Source organism: Trachymyrmex cornetzi, unplaced genomic scaffold (assembly GCF_001594075.2).
Source record: "Trachymyrmex cornetzi isolate Tcor2-1 unplaced genomic scaffold, Tcor1.1 scaffold99, whole genome shotgun sequence".
NCBI lineage: Eukaryota > Metazoa > Arthropoda > Insecta > Hymenoptera > Formicidae > Trachymyrmex > Trachymyrmex cornetzi.
Window position 1 is genome coordinate 1,609,864 of NW_017300343.1, and position 20,721 is coordinate 1,630,584.

Consider the following 20,721-nt stretch of genomic DNA (forward strand, 5'->3'; position numbering starts at 1 on the left):
TATATATATATAATATTTTATTAAAACCGTAATAGAAGTACATATATTCATGTAACAAAATGGCAAAGCTATCTAAATCTGCCTCTATACATTAAGATGTAAATCATATTTGCTCTGTACATATTGCAAAAGTTAAGATTAAAATTTCTTTAATTTTCTCTTTGAGAACTGCTCTCGCAAGCGCAAATAGCGTCGCTCATGCACGGAAGCAGGGAGCATGTTTAATCCATTTGTATTGCATTCCTCGTATTTTCCATCTACCATGTTTAGACTTCAAAATATCGAATGTAAAATATAGATACGAAAATATTCTATACCTGTGAAACGATATATCGATATCGATCCGTGGATTATTTCAGTAACGATCCTCAGACATGAAAAATCCTTTTTCGAATTTTTTCTTTCATTCTAGATACGCATATATCTCTAAATAAAATACAAAATGTATCTGTCTATTGATGGAAAAAACTGGATTTGCGAACAGCACGCACAACCGTTGAGTAAATTCAAGTTAAAATTCAAACTTTTGTGGCACGCAATCGAACGATCGGACGAAACGAAAGTGATTGTTTTTTTTTTGTAAAAAATTTAAAATTTGATAAAATACATTTAGTACGTGCCATGTAAATTACGCGATGCTTTTGATATATGAAATTTTAACTCACTTATTATTTCAGTTATCGCGCGTTGTTGTACAAAATTGGAAAATTATTTTTATTACAAATTATCCATTAATTTAATTTCATTATAAATGAATAATTGGGATTTTTCGCATCATTTTCACCGCGTTAATTAAGAAAAAAAATGTAAAATAGCTTGTGTCCCCATTTTTTCTTCGTTCACCTCACATGAACTTTATTTGAATTATTAATTGGCACATATGACCTCTACCTTTATTCGCTGCTCATTGTAGTCAAAATTGCCGTTTCAAACAAGAGAGGAAATGCTTTTTCGTAGACCGGAAGCGGCCGCAATTACGTGAACGTAATTATACATTCCGGCAAGACTATGCCCATTTTCGTTGGCCGTACTCCTTCGTGTCTAGTCGCCACGGAGAGAGCACGAGTATACACGTTATTAAAGAGGATTTACTACTTTACCGTCTAAAAGAGGATTTGATGGTCGCTTGTGACGGAGAGCCGGCTGGCATCACTCGACTACGTAATCACGAGCATTTCACTCCCCGTATTTATCGCGCTTCCTGACAACGCAAAGCCTTGTCGACGTTTGATGCAAGTTGTTATCCCAATTAAAGCGTCGGTAAGCATACGCTTTGCATAGCCCTTCTAACCCTCCAGTTCGTCTTCATGCTTGTTATTTTGATTATCTGTCTTTGCACGTAATGATGTCAAGAGAGAAGCTTAAAAGACGCCGATAATTATCGACATATAAAATTTCCAACAACTTTATATTATATCTTTGAAACGCGTAAATCTTGAATTTTATAAATTTTTTTAATAATTTATAAAGCAAAATTTATTAATATATGTAAAATTATTTAATGTATCGTTATCATATTTTTTAATGTTTTTATATTTTTTCGCGTGAATAAATTAAAACATAAATAACAAAAATGATTCGATCTGTTGCTAACATTACATAGACATGTATATATATTTTAATTAATTTGTTTTACCTTAAAATAAAACCGGAAATATTTTACTTATATTTATTTTTGCAACGTTGTAGCGTCTTACGTATCGTGTCCCACTGGAAATCTCAGAAGTTAGAAACAAATTTAAAAGCCTGTTACAAAGAGAAATAAGAAAGGACAAAACTTTTGCAAGGTTTTTAGGTTTAACAAAAATATTAGCTTCAATAAGGTAAAATCAAGTAAACAAAATGACCAACGATAAGTTCATTATACTCGTACGTCGAAAAAAGAAATTGACCTTCAGCAAAAAGTGTTTTTAATATCCTTAAAACGTAATAATGTAACGCAGAATCTCGTCACTCAAGAATCTGCGACAAGACAGTAACATGGAAGTTACTTGATGTAAAGGGATGAGCTTCAATAAAAACTCTCTGATCGCGCAAGAAGTGTGGCTTGTGCGTCCTCTTTCTGAAAAGTGGCTGCGCGCATCGAGAATACTCGAGATCTCGTAGGAAAAGAATACAAGTCCATCCGGCTAAACTAGGCGAAGCAGAAAAAAAGAGTCTGTTCTACAACCTTCCCTCTCTCATCGCTCTCCCCCGATCTTGTGTAAGCTCCCGCATTGTCTTGCGGAAACAAAAGACAGGTAGCTTATGCCCCGCATTCAAAAGCACACAAAGTTCAGTCTCAAGTGCTCCTCGTGCTGTATTTCCTCGACCACCACTCGCGCACACCTTTCTCTTTCCGCTCATCTTACGTCTCGGCATACTTTTTCGCTCGTCTGCTCGTTGTCCACTATCTCTGCTAGCTTTCTTTCGAACAGAAACAACTCGTCTCCCTCTTATTTCTTCTTGTGTACTCCATCCTTGGTTTTTTCCCTATTTATATTTCTTTTTGCATTTGTATATTCCCTCTATACCTTAACTCGCTCTAACTCTCAACTTCATCTTTCTCGCCCTCGAATTCCTCTCATTCTCTTGTATAACTTCGTACCACCTTCACTCTTCTCGCGTGCTCGTGTTCACCCGTCTTGGCGAAGAAGTCTTGTAGATGAAGTTTCGCGTCGCCATGTCGAAGTCTTCTTTCTTCAGTGTCGTCTGAAGAAACACCGCAAGTTCTTGTCCCACACTAATAAATACAGTTTCGTGTACTGGGATATTCCCCATAGCGTGCAATATATCGTTTTTTGACATTTTGAAACATGTAGTAAACACTGATCTCTTTCCTCACGAGACTAGTAGTATTTTAGTATTTCATCGCTCTGTTTCTTTCTTCTCATAATTCTGGGATATAAGAAGAAATAATTGATGAAGTTTTATAAATTATTGTGAATTAATCTTTAACGTGTACAGAGTGCTTTCGAATGAAATGTTAATTTGTTGTAATTAAATTTAAATTTTGAGACTTTATCTTTATGACGGGCAGAGTCAGGAAAATGCATGCAATGTGAAATCGCATTGCTTGGGTCATCTTGTCTACCTTTCTACAGTTTTAGCCGAATCTCATTACTATTCATTACTTTTAACGTCTAATGGATCACGCTACGTCGTCTACTCTTGCTAAGCCGGACAGAGAAAGATCGTCAATCCGTTGGAAAAATTTCTAATTAAGTCTGGAGCGCAGTTAATCAATTTAATAACGTTTCTCACATTATCATTAAGTGATGACGCGATGATAAAGAAATGATGCGCTTATTTTAAATTAAAAGCATTATCGGTTTGATGTAATGCTTATTTTGATGAAGTAATTATAGAGATGCGAAAATGTGTCGAATTTCGAGTGTTGCGCTAAATCGAGTAAATTATTAAAACCACTGCTACATTAAAGCGAAAAGTAATAATACTCGATAAATCTTCCATGCATATCGCGATTTGGAACGTCAAAGTACATAAACATTGATACACACAATGGAAAAAAATTACTAAAACCATTGCTATTTTAAATACAAAAAAGTAATAATGCTCGATAAATCTTTCTCGCACTACCACAACTCGAACATTTAAATGTTCGGCTATTATTCCCGTTTCACTTATGTATCTCCATTTACGAAATTACACCGTGCGAACGATACGAATTTCCATTCATCGATTTTGATTCGCCGTAGGATAAACAGGTAACGTTATTTACTTGCTTGTCGTGTGAAAAATGTGATACTTGAAAAATCAGATAGCCCGGACGGGCGCGGGCAATAATACGCGCGGGGAATTTAATTTCCACATAACTGGTGAGCGCTTATCCATCTATTTCATCGGTTTTTTTTTCCAAAGTCCACCTCGTGTTTCCCTCTCGGAGTCGCTCACTGGTGAGATATTAAAAGACCGTTCGCCAAATGCAACACATCGTAAAACAATCCTGGCTGCTCGTGGGCGAAACTTCATAATATTATCGCGCTTCAATTGCTCGTTATCGTTGCGTCGCGTATAATTATATACCTATATTCGCGAGCCGGCGTGGCTGCTTATATAGTTAACGTCATTCACGATAAATCATCGTTCGCATGTCGCGCGATATTTATATATAATATCATTAGCAAGATAAAAGAGAACAGGAAAACAAGATAGGATTATCACAATGTTCGTTACGAGAGCGCGCGATTTATATTTTGCATGAGTGCAGTTGTGGAGGAATACTTGTAACCGACACTCGCATTTGCAACTATTTATTATTGCCGTCGTCGACTCCTTAATTAAGGGTACGCTTGTCTGCTCGTAGTCTCATTTACTCGGCGACCGTAACTAAAAGATCAACTTTCCTGCGCCTTGAAAACTATGGAAGCTGCTTAATAATAATCCATTAAGGATTGCGTTATGTGCTTACGATGTTTTCACTCTGATCAGCTCCGTAACTTTCGCATCAATTGATGTTTCAAGCACGATAATGTTTTATTAATTAGTCAATTAATAACAATAAATTTATTAGTGAGTATCTATTACTTTATTTCTAGTAAAAAAAATTTTTTAATTTTTTATTAATTGTTTTCGCATAATCTTCAAATTGTTAATTTTACATTTATGCGTTACATTAAGGAGGTTTTCGCGCTACTTCCTAGTCAATGGACAGTTTATTCATAATAATACGTAAAACAATTAAAATAATGGAATAAAAAGATTACTAACAATATCTAATATAGATGCCATTATATATAATTATTGTTAATTTTATATATTACTAAATATTTTCAAAATGATAAAATAAAAGTTGTAAATGCTCACTTAATGTACATATACGCATCATCCATTTGACATATATTCTAGCTTTTTTCATCGAAAAATATAAATTTCTTGTAAATTGTACGGTCAGTTTAAATAAAACTTTACGAGAACAAACTTAAGTGTTTACTTTAATTATAACAATTTTTTAATTTCTGTCTTATACGCAAGTGTCTCAATTTAAAAAAGAATAACTACAGAATAAGGTTATATCTCCAACTTGTAATGTAAAATTCTATAAATTTAGAATTAAATATCTTCAAAATGGTGTAGTAAAAGTCAACGAAATTTTTTATAGATATTGATATTATTAACATTTGTATTATATGTATATTATAAACTTGACTTATATTTCATCAAACGCGAGAACCTTCTTAAATAAAATAACATAATAGCATAATAAAATAACATTCATTAAAACTAAACGAAGATAACACATACGAAAACAACGGTTTTAAATATCTAAAAATTTCGTTAGATCTGAAAATAATTTTGTTAAATCATCAAAATGGTATAGGACGCTCAAATTGTTTGCTATAACATTAAAACTTTTTGTAACGCACTGAGAAATCCATTTAATTGAATCAACCAAAGATTTGTTCGCCTATATTTAAACAAGAAATTAATTTGGTGCAATAAAATAATTTAATTGAAGCGAAACATTTGGATATTGTAACATTTCTCTTGTTCCTGATAAACACATTGACATCTGATAAAGTTGTTTACAACAACCAAATGTTTGGCTTCAACTAAATTATTTTATTGCATCAACCAAGGATTTGTTTGCCTATATCCAAACAAGAAATTAATTGATTCAACTAAATGGGTTTCTCAATGCATTGCTCATCATGCTTGAGTTCCTTACATAATTATTTTGATAATTTCACGAAATTATTTTCCGATTTGTTATATATATATCTACTTAAATTTTTAAATACTTCAACAAAATCATTTTTTTCTGCATATTGTACATGAATATTTCTATTAAGGAATAGTGAGGAAAAAATACAATACATTCATATAGTACAATATATGAATAGAATACAAAGCGAAGCTTTCAACTTGCGATAATTTTGTCTCATTGTTGATACATTTTAGTTTGTATTCATTTTCGCACCTCTGTAATATTACAGCCAAGGGAGAGCATTCGCGTTCAATTCGCTTTATTAGCTTTGACTCACCTACTTTCCAGCATAAGGGTTGATAGCTTATCCATAAGATTATCTGCTGTATAAAAGCTAGCTATACGTGCCGCAGAGTCGATGGGTGCACGACCGCATAACGAAAGGACCGAGTAATACGCCCGCGCGCGCATTGTTGCGGTTATCCGACGGCACGCTTGCTTTGCAGTCCATGCGCCACAGCATTAATGAACATTCACCTACGTCGTCTGATAAGAAAGTAAAGCAATATTAAATAATAGTAGGTACACTTATGAGGTAATCGCTAATATAATAAATTAATAATAAATTCCGCTCGTTTTACTATATAGAATGACAAGAAAACAGGCCATATGAAATGAGCTCACAATTAGATGAAAAATAATTAATCATTCATTAAATATAATATGTAATATATAAATTAATAACAGTTTAATTCGATTTAATTATTCTTATTGTTAACCAAATAATTAGAAAATTTACACGTTAATATAAGTAATAAATTACTAAAATAAAATATAAAGAGAGATAAAACGTTGGAACAAATGATACATCTACATATATATTATTTATATATATTAGTCTTTAAAGAAATTATTTTAAAATTATAGCAAAATGTAGTGTGATGGTTTATAATTCTTTTTCTAATAAAGAAGTAAAAGATTCAAAAAGAAAGTTCCATGGAAGTTCATTTACTTGATAAATGTTTATAAGTACGTATTATTTGATTGAGGAAAAATACAGCATGACAATATTGTAATTGTACGTAACAATACGATAAAGTTTGTCATATAAATGCGGTATATTTGAATTCATTGAATTTACGAACGCGCAACAAACATTGTCCAGTTTTACAGTAAATTCTTTTTTTTTTCTTTTGTGTACATTGACAAGCGAAATAATTGTGCCAGCGAACACGACAGCGACATGTCTTAATCACCAGGTTTCTACGTCGATTGTGGTAACGGAGAAAAAATTTCTCGCTCATCGAACGACGAAACAATTTGCCTCAATTGGTGATTTTTCTCAACCAAAGTACATGTCGGAGAAAATTCATTAGCATGTATTACCAATTCAATGGCCGTAGGTTTTCATTCGCATATATTACGTAACGTTGATTAAAACGTTTTATGCACGTTGTCGAAAACACCACTGTTTTTCCGGACAACGAATTTTTCACGTAAGAAGATACTGGGACAATCACCGACTTGTGACATACATTTACACTTGAATAAACTACATATAGTGCGTCGTTAAAAGTTGAACGCAGTTCACCGCACTGAGGTCTTTGTTTAAAATTTCCGTTCAAAGATAAATACTTTTCTTCCATAAGTAGAAAACGTTGTCAAAAAGTACTTTCGAAAGTCCGTATATTCCGCGCGAATTATTTACACAGAGAAAAATGTTCTGGTTAAACCATCGAAAAGGTCCAACCAAAATGGTATTGCTGAGGTTATTATAATCAAAAAATAGTTATAATAACCAGAAATTCTGTCTCATTGGTTTAACCAGAACATTTTTCTCATTACAGGATATTGTTGAAGTATTAGTCGATAACTCAATTTTTCTCATAAACATTTGTATTTATTTTTAAATAGTGCCATATGTACTTACTGCCATATGTACTGCTAAAATCGTACTCAAATCCAATCGTACAATAACGTGCAATGCACAAATCATGAGAGTCGTCGGATCCAGACTCTTGCAAAATGCTGAGCTGAAAGCTCGCATAACACGCAAAGCAATAGCCAATTTCGAAGAGGGAAAGTAATACAGGTCTTGAAATAACGGCTTTGATATTCTAAAATTACCCGGAAGGATCGCTATCGTCGGTCACAATTTCAAAAAAATGTCTAATTTATTGGTTTGCAACGGTGGTAAATCACTTCCACTTAGTCTGACCAGAACAGCCCGTATCTACTGTGTGTTTTATATGCCTCATTCATCCTCGAACGCAATCGCGTGGGCGAATGAAAAACACAGACACGTATACACCGCGTCTTCTACAGACGGGTCTTTTTCATACGCCGTATGCTTCAACAAGAACATCGCATTTTTCTTCAGCTATCTTATTCGTCGCACCTTTGAACTGAAGAAGAGAAGACCCGAGAAAATATCTTTCTAAAGTGCGTTGTCACGTCTACATATTTTACACGTCGGAAAGAATGTATCGGATTACAACTAAAGCAAATATAGTTCTTTAAAGATGCCTATTATCTTGATATATCACATTTAATGACTGCGTTCTATTATTTACTTTAAATACTGAAAATCTATGGTATACGTAACGTAAACTATTTAGATTTTCAATGTTTTCAGCGAACATATATATAACGGAACGCATCTAATTGAATGAAATAAAAAAAGAAAGAAAATTTTAAAAAGTATAATTGACTTTTTTATTATTTATCTTATCAAAATAAATTATTTTTATATTAGAATTATTTCGTCAAATTTATTAAAATTATTTAATGTAACTATAATATGAACAAATTTGCAATTTATGCAAACGTATAATGCGCATAATCTCTCGAACATTTTCCGCTGGTAAAAAAGCGATTTTATCGCTAATTCAAAAAAGTCAACTTAATCATGCTGACGCAGAAGAACTTATTATTCCAATCAATTCCTCATTAAATTGTCAAACAAATACTCGTCATCTGGAGATCGGAATCGACGCGTCCTAATTTCTGGCCATCCATCCAGAAGTTCAATCGTATTGCAGTCGCGCAGGCTGAATGAAAAATCGAAACACCTGAGCGACGTCGCGTGACGGGAATACGACGCGGAACACGTCGCTCCGAAAATCACCCGTCGCGAACGACCGAAACATAAAAGCCGGGTCAAGAGAGCCCTGCGGACGGCCTCGAAGAATACACTGTCTCTCAGATACTCGACGGTCACCTCGTAACTGGGATGGGCCGAGAGAGCTAGTGAATAGTAATCTACGCTGCCTTATAAAGCAAAGACCTACCGCGTTGCGGGATGACGTGTGCTATTTCTATGCAAACTATATGTATGTATGCAGGTGGTGGCGCCGGGCTACACGTTTAAGGCGGTGGATAGGCAGACGTAATGCCCTGATGCAGGCTAGCATTTTGGTTGCTGGTATATATACAGCTCCTCCTTGCCGTCTGAAACACCATCGCTTTACCCACTCTCAAGTTCTATTCGTCACCTTTTACGTTCTCGCTCCACCCGTCCTCTTCGTGCTCTTACGTCCTCGTCGATTGACGAGACTAACCCTTCGCCTTATCTTTGATCCTCCTACTCGTTTTCTAGTTTGCTATTTTTACTTTCGTTTTATTCCTCGTTGCAACTTCACACTCAATCGTTCTTTCTCTCTTCCCCCCTCCCCCCCCCTCTCTCTCTCTCTTTCTTTTTCTCCTTTTATTTTCCTTTCTGACGTTCAACTTCGTTGCTTCACTCGTCTTACTTTGTCGACATCGATGGAACATAGCTGTTCGAACGACATGAAACAGAAGGAAAAAAGAATACTCTGTCAGATGCATGAAACCGTTTATTGATTTTCTAACGAACAGGAAACTATCACAAGGTGGACTCTATATTTTGAATTCCGACTGCCGGATGTTAATCCTGACGACGGAAAAACCAAGTGCAGACCTTTCTGAGATTGAATATTTCCGTCCAATATTTCCGTCTTTATTTCCTTTTTGCTGTTTTATTTTCAGAATATGTAAGACTTTTTTTGAGTTGCGTTGAAAATATGGTAAGGCTTCGGCCAGTGACTCTGTGCTCTATTTTTGTTGGGGGTGACACGACCAAGTCGATCAAACACTAACAAGCCCAGCTTGGCTGTCACGTCCGGAAAGAAGGGTTTGGAGAGAGAGAGAGAGAGAGATGCGTGCACGGAGTCAGCAGGGCTAAATTACACGTTCGATAAAATAAGCGCGAGGGCACAACAAAGCATGCCCGTGAAACGCTCAGCCGTACGCGCACGTATCCTTTGTCCGCAACCGAGCGAATGTGTTTTTCAGGAATTCGCGCATTTGGACGCCCCGATTGCTTCTGTCTGCGTATATGCATCCGCGCGCGCGAACCACTTGCCCCTTTTACCACAGCAAAACGCGAATCCCTTTGTTTTCTTGAGGCCTCCATTATGCTTTCAAACATGGATAATCGACTGACAAGTCAAGTCGTACGCAATCGTACAATGAGAGCAAATAAAATATTGTTATACAATGAGCAAATGAAATAAGAATAAATTACTGTCAATCTATTACTCTTTTTTTTTATGCTGTAAGTATAGAGCGTTTCGTCTATTTACTTGTGTAATCGTTATCAATTAGTTTCGATTCTCCAATTCACTATTCTTAAGACTCATGCATAGAAAACTTGAATTCAATAATTAATTCAATGTACTTGATCAAACAAAGAAACATTTTTCGACGTTTGCATTTTACAATAGAAAGTAATTTAGATGTTTTCGATATGTTCATCGATTATTAAACTATTTTGATATTTTACTTCGGTATAATAATGTCAAATTAATTGGTCAACTTAATATAAATAATATATTAGAACGACAAAACAAAATGTTTGAAATTATAAAATATTCACATAACGCATGTTTTCAGTAAATTGTGTAAATATTCTTAGTTGAGTAACTAAGTTGGCTCATTAATTTAATTACTATATTGAAGTAAAATATCAATATAGTATAGCTTAGGGTTAATTTAGGAACATGTTGGAAATATCTAAATTTCTATTGCAAAATGCAAACATAAAAAAAAACGCTTCTTTTTCTCATATAGGATTTTATTGTTTTTAGAAACGATTTTAGGGATTTGTTTTTTAGAACTGTCCATTACGGAGTGCAGCATCCAACTAACCAGCGAATAGTAAACTGTACGTAAAACCTTCGCACGCTGGATTCGTGCTGGGGTTAATGGAAAGATTCTATCCGGCGTGGATTGATAACGTAGCAATGGAGCCAGTTTTCATTGCCTTGAATCTTTAAAGTGCTTAAAACGAAAAGTGAATTCCCGAATGCTCGACGCACATACACACCCATACAAATCTGTATTCCATAATTTACCTGATAATTTATCGCGAGGATTATTATATGATGGATGCTGAACACAGAGTCCACAACAATCGTACATTCTGTATATTACCGTAGCGTTGTAATTAATTATTTTCATTCATTATGCCGCATACAATGATGTTTGCTATAGCATTAAATTAGACAACGGAAACTCGCAGCAGCGAATACCTGATGCTTCGATCTAAATAATTCGCTTCTGGTTAAATAAAGTGTTGAAACTTCGTTATCGTGAAACAAGTGCAACATTCAATGCACGCAAAATTGAGTAACTGACACGATATGCAGAACAACGTGGAAGGCTGTAAATAAATATCATACGTTGTTTAAAATGAGATTAGCGTCAGATTGCCATGACCGCATGTGCATGTTTGCAAAAGAAATATCAATTTCGGACTTTAAGTAACTAGCAATGTAGTTTATATATTTTTTCCTTCCGGAAATATATTTTTCCTCCTCCTCGTTTCATTAAATAACGTGTTTAACGAAGTTTCCGTTTAACTTCACCTAACTTTACCTCCGAAGATTAAATTTCCCGTTTATTTGCCGTTTCTTTTTACATGCGGTTAAAAGACTTTACAAAATTTGGCATCCGTGGAAACCCTCGTATTTCCAGTTCTGCCTCGATACTTTGATGAATACGGGTAGCGGCCAAACACGCGCTCGCTACTTTCAGGCTTCCAGAACTCGATTTGCCGCCACACCTATATACAAGATAGAATCGAGATGCAAGGCGTTTAGAATGCCGAACTTTTCCACGATCGAATCGAATCCCCGGTGAAAGGAAGACCCACGTGAAAGTGGTAACGTGGATGCCTTCCTTGCACGGATCATGCGAGTTGAACTTTCCTTCGTATAACATACCTGTTTTCGTGAATTAAAGATATTTGTACGGATACACGTTACCGGGCGCGTTCATGCTATACAGAGCATATCTTATTTTGCGCGCACTTCACCGAATGCACTTAACAGAGCAGCGATTTTACGTATTGTTACCATTTCGTGATAATAAATTTTCGGTTTTATATGAACAACAATAGAATGCGTAACGTAAGACAAAATGGTTGGTAATAAAAAAGATATTTCTTTTATATTTACTTCTGACAATGAGAAAGATTCTCATTTCATCCTGCATTCTGCAGCTTCGATTAAACAAAGAATCATATTGGAATTCAATACTTTTTACATTTATAATTTTAGATCTATTTTCTTTTAGGAAAGAGAAAAAAAGAGAGAGAATGCAGTTTCTGATTTAACGAGCGTTATGCAGTTTTATAAGTCTTAATAACTACTTCATTTAGACAATCATATCTGATTTTTTGAACTCAAGATTTATCGAAAATTTGATTTCTAACTGAGAACTGTTACAGGCACTTGTCGAAGATGTCAATATCTGAAATTAGGTTAATTTGACCTATGTAAAGCTTTCCAATCTAGAAATCTAAGAAAAGATCCAATCTTTTAGTTCTTCAAACACACTGAATAAGATTCAATCCAATTTAAATCAAAATTAAATATATATTAGAATATGATGTATGGGATAAGAATAATGGTAAGATAGAATATATATGTGATGTGCATCGTACGAACATGTATTATACTTTTTAAAAGATGTAGATTGGTATTCCCAGTCGGTTCTTATATTTAAGACCGTCTTAAGTAGTCTTAAGATATCGTAAGCCAATCACAGAGCAGCATTAGCATCTTAAGACATTATACTTAAGATGGTTTTAAGAACTGTAAATACCTAATATCTATTCTATAGTTTTTCTTTTTTTCTTTAAATAATGAAAAAAATTGGTACACATTATATAATCGATAAAATTTGTAAAAATCTCTCTCCAGCTGAAACTTGATTTGGAAGTTTCCTCTTTTTGGCGCAAACTATGAGTGTTGAAAGATTCCTGCCGTTGTAATTCCGAGGATAACATGAATAAAGTTTTGCAAATGCGACATGGACCGTCGCGTTTTCGAGAGCACATCGCGTATGCGCCCAGCCACGCGTATCTTTTTTTTTTCCTTTTCTTCTCCTCTTTTTTTTATACGAACGCGTTCGCATGGCGTAAAAGGCATGTACGTCCGTTACGTATCCATGGATTATTCAAATGAGGTCAGGACGAGAAGCAGGCACATTCGAGCTTACCACACCAGCAGCACAGTCTTCTTGAATCGTAATCTGCTGTCGAGGGCAAACATCCTAAATCACCTGCGCTGCCCGGAAATAGGTCGTATCCATGAAAATTTTAACAAAGCGTGCGCGCATGAAGGAAAAAAATTCTTTTGCGTCTTTCATTCTTTCGGCTGTATCACAAATACTGGGAATTTCGTCTGTTGAATCGAGTCTGTTGTGGCGAGGCGTGCACTCGCATTATTTAAACGATGCGGAAGATCGCAATCAAAATACTATCGCTTTCGATATCGTGGATATGCATCATGTACCACGATTAAGTAAGTGAAACCACACTATGCAATTTTTTTTTAATGGACATAGAATGCGGAAAACAATGCCCACGAGAGTCCAAACACAACCAAAATAAAAACCAAATTTTAAACAATCGCCAATCATTTTAAACCGCACATTAAATTACAAGGTGCAATACCAATCATTCTTGATGAATCAATAAAATTTTTATTTTCCATAAAATTGGGATATAAAGTACCTGAGCTGAATAAGGTCCAGTCTAAATAGAGAGAGAGAGAGAGAGAGAGAGAGAGAGAGAGAGTGTGCGCGCGCGCGCGCGCGTGCGTGTGTGTGTGTACATAAAAAGGGGTTTAAATTTATTACTTAAAAACGCTCTTTATGCTTAGAATATATGCTTAAAAAAGTGTTCCATAGGAAGTAGATGAAAAGGGACTAGAGAATTTGAATCAGCAGGAACACGTTTATTTAATGTAACAAAAACTTGTGACGAAGTGCATATATGAGCCATTTTTATGATAACTCGCTGCAAAGTTTACCAGGTATACATTATTTTATATAATATATTATAATGTTATTCAACTTCTTAGCTATGGAAAAATAACAAATAAATCGATTTTTTGTAATAAATATATTGTTTTAGAAATAATAAACTTTTATTAAATAATGTCCATATATTTTTGTGTGATTATTATCTGACCATTGACTGTTATATGACTATTATTATCTGTTTGTTATGTGTGGGGCTTACGTGCCAGAGGTTAACGATTTTCAATGTTACTAACCTTAAGAAATTAAAATTGCATTCAAATTATTAGAAAGATAATTTCCAAAGATTAAAAGATTAATTTTAGACCAAATTAGAGATTTGTATTATATTGTATTATAATGTTTAAGAAAAGAGTAAATCCTAAGGGATTTCTTTTTATGATTAATGATCCTTTTAAAACTGACTTATGTAAAAAGATAATATTTAGTTTCTTTGTTATTTTTAATTTATTTTTTATTTAGGTCTTATTGTATTTATACAAATGTAATAAGACTCAATGTTAGAGTTAAAAATTTTTTTTCGTTTATTTACGGATATTCTATATATCTAGAAGATACTTTTTATTTTTGTGAGTGTATTGTATATGATGGAAATAGAGATTATATATTCTTTTACTTAGTATATTTCAATAAATAGAATATTAAAAAACAAAATTAACTAGGTGGACCTAATTCGGCTCAAGAACTTTTTTTTCCGTATTCCTGCACTGTTCAAATAATATCGCAAGACGTCGTTATGGCAATGTGCAAACTGCTCCATAACTCGCACGGCACATTTCCCCGGTGATTTACATCGAAGGAAATGAGCAAAGCACGCGAGAACACAGGTCGTCTTCTTAAAAAATTTAATAACAAGGGTAATTCAGAAAGGGCCCGAGCGTGGAAAGTAGTTTCTAATTCACGAGGGTCGGGGTAAAACAAGCGGAATCCAGGCTTGGTTCCGCGTTTGTTTTCTCCCATCGTTCCGCCGCCTTTAACTTTTATTTTTCTTTGCCTTGATAAAAAAGTTTGCTGCCGACAGCGGAGATGGCGATAGCCTCGCTCTTAATTGCGGCATCGTTTGTCGAGTTTGCCCCCCTTGCTAAGACAATCAACTTAATTAAATTACCGTGATTATACCCGCTGGTCATTTTTCTTCTCTTAGATCGACGCGTGCCCTACAACATCCCGTCGGATTGGAAGGCCCTTTGGTTCAGCAATCTCGACGAACTGCAGAGAGTGAACGAGGCGAACGACAACAACACCGTTTCTAATGTCACGGTACAATTGGGCGGCACTGCCTTCCTGCACTGCAAAGTTCGCAATTTGGCGGAGAGGACCGTTTCCGATGCCGAGGTAAGAGAGCAACTATGTGTAACCCTTTGCGAGAAACTCTTAGAAGAAGCGACGATTTTCAACGAATATAGGCGAATCGAGTCGTAATCGAAGCTTTCAGGTACGATGAATTGATTTCTCTGGGATGATTATTGTACCTTTTTGGTAGATGCGATTCTCTTCTCGAAATCCTCTTATTGTGCTTTTCTATACATCTTATAAAGAAAGACAATAACATAAAATTCATGTTTGCATGTAAAGCTATCTTGACATCTACAAGGTGAAATAAATTGCAATGTATTGATGTACTCCAAGATGCAACTAATTGATTTGAAATAATTATCCACCGATGCGGATATTTAATTATATATGTTTAATTAATATTAAAGATATTAACGTAGTATATTACTCGTTTCTTAGCGAATCGAAAAAATACCAGTTGAACATTTATAAAATTCGACAGAAGTATCAAATTGTCATAATCGATCAATTTTCTTCTAATTTTTATTACAAGAAATAAATGAATTCCAACGAATTACTTAGAGAGTAATATAATATATTTAACCCTTACCGTACCAATATGAGTAACTACACTGAAAAAAAATATAGTCAATTTTAATAAATATTTAGTTGAATACTGCCAACTAAATATTTATTAAATATAAAGATATATTTATTTGATACAAGAAATGTTAATTTGATTTAACAATCATTTTTTTTACTAAACAAATATTTATTTACTGTAAGTAAATGTTTAGTTGACAGTATTGAACTAAATATTTATTAAAATTAACTATATTTTTTTCTCAGTGTAGTGACCGAGCGATTCCTGTTCGTGTAAATTTCTTTGAGTCTTTCGGTAATTATAAATTATACTACATTTTATTATTTTCCGAAATAAAGAGTCAATATTTATTCTAGAAAGTTGAAAGTATGTTGATGAATTTTTAGAGATTTTTAAAATTATTTTGAAGAGGTGAAAAAAACGAAGAGATTCTGACCCTTGATCATCCATGGTATGGATGAGGCACCAAATTGTAGATGGTACGGTAGGTAAGGGTTAAATCTTCTTTAGATTTAGAAAAAACGCTTTTATTTCATGATACTTTATTATAAATCGTTTACGTAGAGATAACACGTATATGAGAAGTTATGCTAATGTCTACGCAATAGCAACACGAACGTAGTACATGGTTAATCTTGTCCGTGTAACCATAGAACAACTCCATACAAATTTATTCATGTACACGAGCGTAATGGCCTCCTTTCGCACATCCTCTGACGCTTCGAAGTGGTAAGGCGATCGATGATCGCGACGCAGTGAATCCTGCTGAGAGCACGGCAATCGGTATGCGATTCCATAGAAACGACGAGCTCGTATTGGATACAGATAGATGCAGTAATGGCGCCTGCTTGAGATGTCTTTATCAAGCTTCCGACTTTCTCCAAAAGATCGATTTTATCTCTCATCGTCCTTATTTCGATTGACCATCAATATCTTATATTAAGATGGAAGAGTAAAAAACGGTGCTAGAGACATCTCTTCTACGGATGACTATTGCATCATCTTGTATTTGGCGTCGATACATTAAATCGCTCATAGGAGCGTGCAAGATTGATGTCGGCAAAAAGCCGATGACCGCGACAAATCTGCCCCAATTCGAGAGGACATCCTTGTAGCGACGACGATTTGGTACGAGAACTTAGAAACTTTCACGTAATAGTAGCGAACTAAACTCACACAGTATTAGCTGTCGTAGCTTTCATCATTATAGACTTTATAGGATCAGATGTCAATGACCAAAAGTCTGTTATTGTTCAATAACAATGGTGTTCCCGAACTTTCTATTTTAAACCTTCATCTCGACGTCAAATCCAACAGACTTTGATGATGTATGATCGATACGTCCACAACGCGGTTGCCATAGTTTATATGAAATTTAACTTCCATTGGGGATGTATTATTTCTTTTTTAACAATGGCAACAGTATATCTATATTTGGATTTCCAATTTCGGAAATATTTATCGGAGCAATTAATTAATTTGTTTGCTATTATTTTATATAATTTGACCATCATTTTGTTTAATTACGATTTCTAAATTGTAATGCAAGATATCGCGCTTACATCGCAAAATTTCATATTTCACTGCAAAATAACGGACTCGCTTGTATTTGCAAAACGTCGAAATTCTCAATTTTAACGAAATTTAACTGTGATAAATTACAAGTTAAAATAATTAAATTATATTATTAACGAATGTTATTTGATGGTTAAGTAATTTACAAACTCTGTTCATATATAATTTTAAATGAGAAAATATCAGCTTATAAAGCTTTATGACTCATCTAATTTGACTTCAATAGCTTATGGAATGGAGGAAAAATAATATCTTATAATTTCAAAATTATTTTCCAAAACAATGTAATTTGTAACAGTAATAAAATAAACGATATAATATCGTGACCCGTTTTATGAAAGATTAATGAAAAAATTAGTGGATTTTTCAGAGAAATTTTACTTGACTACAAATAAACCGAGGATAAAATATATATCAATTATATTTAAGATCAATTTATTCATAAATTTTTAATTTATAATTTACTGTTTATTTTGATATATGCCATATGTTAATAATAATTAGTAATCAAATAATACTTATTAAACAGACTAAAGGGTTTATAATGCCAAAAAAAACTTTATATTTTTGTTTTGTTATTATTGTATATATATAATTTTATTATAATAATTACTGAAGAATCATGTAAATATTTTTAATAATTAGGAAATGTCATTTATATTTTTGAAATTTTGTAATAATTTATAAAAGCTAGTCCTCTGTATATAGTCTTATATATTTAAAGATAGTAGGAAGTATACGTTGCATATGATAGTAGGAAGTATACATTACATATATGATATATTCATAACAGTCAATTGGGTATAAATGGCGATAAAAAATTCAGCACGTTATTTCCGAACAAACGCAACAATCTCAAAAGAGCGATTATTTCCGATACTCCATCCGAGATAAAAAGTGATTCAAATCTCAAATGCCGCGAACGAGACTGTAGCAAATCGGTTAGATAAAATCACTCAGAAATTCCGCCGATTGGGTGATCCGCAAATTCACTCATGACATCGTTGCTTTTAATTCAATTATTTATGACGAATTTGACAGGCTGACCGGGTCTGTATATCCGCCCCATCCTGATGCATGGCGTAACTGCATTATCGCGTTAGCAGTCAAACTGGGAAAGATTGATGATGACGAAAAGTCGAACGCCGCGAAGTAATTTTGATAGAGCTGCCGAGCGAGTACCGACGTTCTCTGCGAAGCTGACCTGCGCTATCAATGTCTGAGAGCATTTTTTCCTGTCCATGGTCAATGCAATGCTGACATCGAAAATGCACGAAAACATGTTGCGAAAGGTGCCGAGATAAATATGAAAGAGTCGATTATCAACATCTGGTTGTTGATTTTTTATAGGAGAGGAATCTCTCTTTCCTCTCCCTTCCTCTCTCTCTCTCTCTCTCTCTCTCTCTCTCTCTCTCTCTCTCTCATTTTCTTTCTTGCGGCAGCGGTATCGATTCGCACACCATCGCTAGAGAGCAATATTAATGAATTACCCTTCGAAATTCCGATAATTAACGCGGCGCACTTTATTGGATCGGAAAAGCCATTTCGTGCCGAGATAAAACTTGAATTGGGAAGAAGACTGAATAAGTCCATGAGATGTGCATGAAGAAATGTCTCAACCAGAAAATAAATTTGAGAGTAAAACGATTATTATTTGCTTTGTTTGCGTACAGTCACTTTAGTCGATCAATCTTTAAATAAATGATCAGATTTGCATTTGAATAGAGTTAATATACTATTCAATTCACATTTTGAAATTGTAATTGAAAGATAGCATTACTGATCTTTATAAAAGATTATACATATAAAGATATATGATAATGTCTTTAGAAATTTATTTTAAAAAATGCAGATATATATATAAAGGAAGATAATGGTCGGCACAAAGAGAGAATAAATATGAAATACATGATTTTTAAGATGTTATTATCGACAATCTTTTTAATGCAAAAATTATCTTGCTTTATATGTATTTCTGCATTCTTTCAAATTTTAATAGAAATTTTAAATAAGTATTACATTTATATTTACAATCACTGGAGTGTACCTATACCAAATATTCTAATAGACAATTTTCTAGATTGTCATAAAATTTGTTAGAACCGAAAGCATCATAATTCGCTCTCATTCCCACTGTAATTTTCCCGAAACGCACAATGAGATTACGTATAAGGGAAATATGAAATATGTGGTGTTGTAAACTAGCGTGATTAGTATGAAATGTGGTTTAACATCGAACGCAGGTGCGGGGAGAAGGAAACCCAACGGGATATCTGACTTGGCGTCTTTGAGGGACATGGGTCCTTTGTCTTGACGATCGTCGTGGTTGAATTGAAGCCATGGATTTGGTCGTCGTAATGGGTCCACTTCCGCCTTCAGACATTAATTTCAGCCCCTCTTGTGTGTGTCGTTCGATAAATCGATAACCACAATAAGAGAGGTCTTGTGAAAGATTAATGTCTTAATGATGATATCTTCTAATTCTGTTGGACGCAATCAATAATTTTTTTCGCGAAGGTTCTTTTTGCTCACAGATGCGGTTCAAGAAGTTTTTTCCCGCTTTATAATTTGTTTTTTTCTTATTCGACATTATTTAATGATGATGTGCGCTCTCTGTGACGTAATAATATTTCACGATTAACTTGAACCAGGTTGCATGCAGACGATATATCACGGGATTAAAAATAGCATTCCGGAACCCGGATATCGATGCTTTCATAAAGTCGACCGCCGGCCGTTCCTTAAATCATATGACATGACTTTAAAGGACGCGGATCCGTGCAAGTCACTTATCTTGCTAGCCAACCAAAGCGGAAATAAAAATATGTATATGATGATTTATGATAGCTTGTATGAGAAAATCGTAGCAGCTATTAAAACTGCGGCTGCTGAAGTATATCTTGTCTATCTGATTACAAAGAATAGCATCTAAATATGCATCGCAGATTCCAATAAATCATTGGTTCGAATTTAAAATTACGCTGATGTTGCGGAATTGAGAGATGCAGTACGATTCTATAACAGTGCGGAAGAAGGAATGGTGCCTCACACACTTACAGGAAGTATCCAGCATATTTCTCTTCCCACTTGTAACAAAATGCGAACTGACATCGATTCCAAGGTGCTGATTTGTAGTTCTCCCAGGGAAACATTTCTCATTACAATTGTATGCGGAAGGCAGCGTGGACGCTATCATTTATTGTACCGAAACTGCATGTCCCGACCTCAGAATCCTCACCGATGGACTTGTGCCGACCACTCATCTTGACAA

At 34.5% G+C, this 20,721-nt stretch overlaps 1 protein-coding gene across 5 annotated transcripts in view; it reads left to right on the forward strand.

The window, feature by feature from the left end:
- dpr12 (defective proboscis extension response 12) overlaps nucleotides 1–20,721 on the forward strand; it is a 225,864-nt gene that overhangs the window by 106,425 nt on the left and 98,718 nt on the right. For all 5 annotated transcript variants that reach the window (XM_018521754.1, XM_018521758.1, XM_018521756.1 and 2 more), the window contains one exon: nucleotides 15,141–15,331. In XM_018521754.1, coding sequence (XP_018377256.1) covers nucleotides 15,141–15,331 — 191 coding nt within the window. The remainder of the gene's footprint in view (nucleotides 1–15,140; nucleotides 15,332–20,721) is intronic.